The sequence below is a fragment of the Nylanderia fulva genome, unplaced genomic scaffold, assembly GCF_048542155.1.
Source record: "Nylanderia fulva isolate GAGA-0341 unplaced genomic scaffold, ASM4854215v1 Scaffold12, whole genome shotgun sequence".
NCBI lineage: Eukaryota > Metazoa > Arthropoda > Insecta > Hymenoptera > Formicidae > Nylanderia > Nylanderia fulva.
Window position 1 is genome coordinate 351,515 of NW_028189409.1, and position 4,597 is coordinate 356,111.

At 31.5% G+C, this 4,597-nt stretch overlaps 1 protein-coding gene across 1 annotated transcript; it reads left to right on the forward strand.

Annotated features, from left to right (window-relative positions):
- The first annotated feature begins 326 nt into the window (after positions 1 to 326).
- Positions 327 to 3,419, forward strand: LOC114933220 (uncharacterized). The gene is made up of 2 exons (XM_029305698.2): positions 327 to 514; positions 1,093 to 3,419. Exons 1-2 carry the CDS (start codon positions 491 to 493, stop codon positions 1,957 to 1,959), a joined length of 891 nt encoding a protein of 296 aa, XP_029161531.1. The 5' UTR covers positions 327 to 490; the 3' UTR covers positions 1,960 to 3,419.
- The last annotated feature ends 1,178 nt before the right edge of the window (positions 3,420 to 4,597 follow it).

A 4,597-nucleotide genomic window follows, 5' to 3' on the forward strand; every position in this document is an offset into this window, starting at 1 on the left:
GTCAGCTATATTATTTGTATAATTATAAAAGAGAAAACAAACTTTTATGTATAGGTATATTTTAATATAATTATCTTTAATGAATTCTTTTTAATATTCAGTACTTATGGTTAGCATGTAGAAGAAACAAACTAAACTGTTGAATTTTAATTAAAAACAATAAAATTTCTTTCCTTTTGCTCGTTGAAGAATATATGCACAAGAGAAATAAATCCTTACAGGTAAAAATAAAAAGAAAATGCTAAATATATAATTGCGTCGGGTTCTGCCGACGTTAAAGACGGCTCTACTTAAAACAAAGCTATAAAACCATCAGCCTGCGTGCCGGAAAGGATACTTGCGTTTGAGACATCGATGTGAAGTGTGGAAAAAAGTCACATTCGCCGAAATTTTGAAAGTGAAATCAAAACTGATAGAATTATTACAGTGAATTTTTTCAACATCGCTATAAAATTCTCCTGCAAACAAAGGCTTTATATTTCGAAGAAAAATGTGTCTTCCTCTTCTTTTCAAAGTAAGTAAAAATTCAAAATTATTCCCTATTATAATAACCTTTGCGGAAGTCCGGGCGCTCTATATATAAAATAAAATTCGATTAAAAAATTACAATTAATTTTTTAACACAGCATATCCCAAAGATATTCAAAGGATATTCAAAGAATATCCAGAAAACATTCGGAACATTCAGAGAATATCCTGAGGAATTAAATTGAAATTTAATATTTTTTTAATCAATTTTAAATATAAAATTAAAATTCAATTAAACTTGAACAATTCAATTTATTTCGGAACATTCCGAGAACATTCTAAGGATGTTCGAATGTCCTCTGGACATCCTCTGAATATCTTTGAGATATATTGTGCGATTAGAGTTATATCGAGAATCGTCGCGAAATAGTTTCTTCCTCCCGGTTCTATCTTTAGCCTGTGCAGTTCGAAGCCTACATATAATCCTGTCTCGTCCTTCCCGAGTATATACGCGGGAGTGCGGTGAGACTCGAGGAATTCGTCGTTGCGCCGATCCCTTCTGACGCGCTCGGCACGCGAAATCTTACATCCCCTTTCGGTATATTGATTAGTCATCATTTACAGATGACCCCTACATTCTGCTGGATGTTCCTGCTGGCGTGCCTGGTGGGCCGTGTCGCGAGCGTGCCGCAGCCTCTCGTGGTGGACGCCTGCGCTCTGATCTGCAACTCCGAAGCGGAGACCGAGTCCAAACACGAGCGGGATCCATTCCTGTATCCCCGATACCCGAAAGTGGACTGTAAGCTTCAGTCCGACAATGATAAGAGCCAGGCGTGGGTTATCATGAGCAACTGTTTGAAACTGTGCAATGTGGAGTTGTCGGTCAACATGGAGGTTAATTGTTACGCTCTGAGAATGTTGCTTGCAACGAACCTGGGTTGCCACTGCGAGGATTGGAAGATGAAATTCTTGGTGAAGCAACTGTCGAACGACCTTCTCACCACGTTCTTGGACTCGCCTCGCGATAAGCTGATCATATGCCAAATTCACAAGGAGTTGTTCAACAGTACTAAGCTAGCAGTAAACAAATTTAGCAATTGCTACCCCGAGCAAGAAGCTGTTTCCGCTAAAAAAGAAGATAAAAAAGAAGATGATAAAGAAGATAAAAAAGAAGAAGAACCGGAACATCACATTAGTAGAAAACCCAATGTATCTGTAACCTCACCTGATGCACCAGTGAATCGATCAGAAAACAGAGAAAAACGAAAGACATCAAGACCGGACTCAAGACCAATAGATGAAGTCGTAACACCTTGTTGCGATGAGAATGAAGAGGAGGAACATGAAAGAGAAAAGAAAATAGAAGTAGAAGAAGAAGAAGTGATAAAACCGCAAAGTCCCACGGAAAAAGAAGAAGTTAAGATGTTTTTCCCCGTGAACGAAAATCCAGTGCCGGACGAATATAACGAATGCGAACTATGCATGTCTTAGTGTGAGCGTTCTAATTATAAAGGCGTATGCGACTGTAAAAACATCAAGAAAACGTGTGCCAAATACATAAAACAGCAAGTAAGTTAAATTTGCACAGCTTGCGTAAATTATTCGGTACATGGTGACTCGTTACGTTAAAACTAATTCTACTCGTAATCGGGGAGACTTCTCAGAAAGAGATGATCATTTAAAGCATGTACAATAATATTTGTTTTATTACTTGAATTGAGTTGTCTATTTATAATTTCGTAATTCTTCGTTTATAAATAATTTTCATAGGTTTCATAAATTATAAAATTATTATTTAGTAAAATTGTGTGATATGCATAATTTTAGGAGTTGGATAATTTGTTATTAAATATTAACAACGTTTCATTCTATAGCATTATGTAATAATAATTACAAAGCGTTAAATATATTGGTGATTATTTCGTTTTTGTCAAAAAGAAAAAAGATATTTGCTATTTATATACATATATTTATATCAAATTTGCTTTTTACATATACGATTTAAACTTTTTTATTTTAAATTGTATATTTATTAAATTATATTTTTATATGTATATTTTGTGCAACCAGCGCGCGAAAAGTCGCCTTTTCCGCACATGATGGGATTTTAGAAAGGGCTCCTTTTCCACGCATCGGTCACACAAAATATTGTAGCCAACATGTGCGGGTCGTAACATCGGCCGATCGTGTGAATTGTCACACTCGGCTTCGTGTCAGTTGCGTATAATTTTAATTTGGATAAAATAAAAAAAAAAATATTTATTAGAAATAAGAGAGTATAAAAAATAAATTATATTATACATAAATTGAATATACTAAATTGTGCCACACAACGCTCGATATGTTATTAACACATAAACCATAATTGCAAAATATTTAGTTAATAATACAAAACATAAGATTTTGCTTACTGTCTAACATGGATATAATCTCTTTAGGCTTAAGAATTCTACACAAAGTTCAGTTCACACGATTGGCATTATGCTTTATTCCGATCTATATATATATAGGATCAATATGCAGAAAACGCAAATAAATTGTCATTATCAATTCCGACACATAATTCGCCGGTTTGTTCTCAAATAACATATATATAATTTTCTACAGAAATATATAGTAATGTAACAAAAGAGCGGATATTATACGTATAGATAAGTATTAAATACGTTTTATTCATATCATCATATATGTTTACATTACTATTATAGCACGTTAATGACAATTAATTAATAATGACAATAATATAATTGCATTCCAAAAAATATTATCACACATTTTTATGACACAATTTTATCACATTAAAACACATTACGTTTCGATTGTATTCTAGACAAAAGGAATATATACCTTATATTCTGCATATTAACCTTTTATGAACATCTTTTAATAAATAATTTTTATAATAATAAAGAATTATCTTGCGACAAAAATTTAATCATTTTACTGGTAATGTGTATGTGTATTATATATATAGAATTACAAATAAAATTTTAGTTCCTTGAGAGAATTAGATGAAATACTTTTATGTTATATCCTGGCTGTTCTAAATTATATTTGAGTTGCTCTGTGATGTTCACTAATTAACAAACGATTAGCTGTTATAATCCGAGTTTCACGTAGGATGGCGTGCATTACCGGTCCATTACTGTCTCGTGAACGATAATAGTTCACCTGTCCTGGCGCTACAGATTAATAAATAACGCGATTTTTATAGGAGAAAAGGAAGAGATGAGTTTCGGCAAAATAAAAAATCAATATTTTTTTCTTTAGATTTTAACATATAAATTTTGTCACTAATAAAACAACATACCTATTTATTGTGTAAAATTAAAAATAGATGTACAATATTGTGTTATATTTTTCATCTTTTTTCATTTGTTTTTAAAATTTAACATTTAAGTTCAAGTAACACAACAGCAATATGTTATATTAACTCACTGTGTTACATATTTAACACGAAAATTTTTCCGGATCGTTTTTAACAAGTAAAAAGTAAAGACAAATTTTCCTACTGTAAGAGTTTATCTTTTATATTCCACATTGGAAGGAAAGAGATGAACTATGAATTATAGTGCAGGCAGTTCAGTTGAAGAGACCAGAGAACCACAATTTACACAAAGTTATGATAACATTGCAATTACAAAAGGTATAATACAATTAACAATTAAAATAATGTTCTATTATTTTAATTGAGACCATTGTAAATTATTTCTATGAAATCATTAACAGTATTATATTGATTGATAAATTCTCAAGTACACATACAATTGTGTTGTATCTTTTCATGGGGTTTTATTAATTATCAATATTTTATATCTATATTAAAAATTTCTGGTGTTATATCACTCTTTAGCAACATTAAAGATAAGTAATAAATAACTTTAAAGCACCTTTTTCTCGACTAAACTGACTTTTTGTATAGCTGATCACTTAATAAGGTTTAAAAATATAGTCGAAACATTGTGATTGTAAAGTAATAAAAAAAATTTGCCAGTTTGGTCGAGAGAAAGGTGTTTTGAAGTTATTTATTCTTTATTCTTACTGGCGAGACTCGAGGATTGACACTGTTAATTAAACATAAGTATTTATATTTCTTTTGTGTACAGAAAATATAAATGATCTTTAATAT

Excerpts from the sequence above, each read along its gene's own strand:
- LOC114933220 (XM_029305698.2), top strand. The coding sequence starts at position 491 with ATGTGTCTTCCTCTTCTTTTCAAA. Across the intron at positions 515-1,092 it reads GTCTTCCTCTTCTTTTCAAA|ATGACCCCTACATTCTGCTG; the intron begins GTAAGTAAAAAT and ends CATCATTTACAG.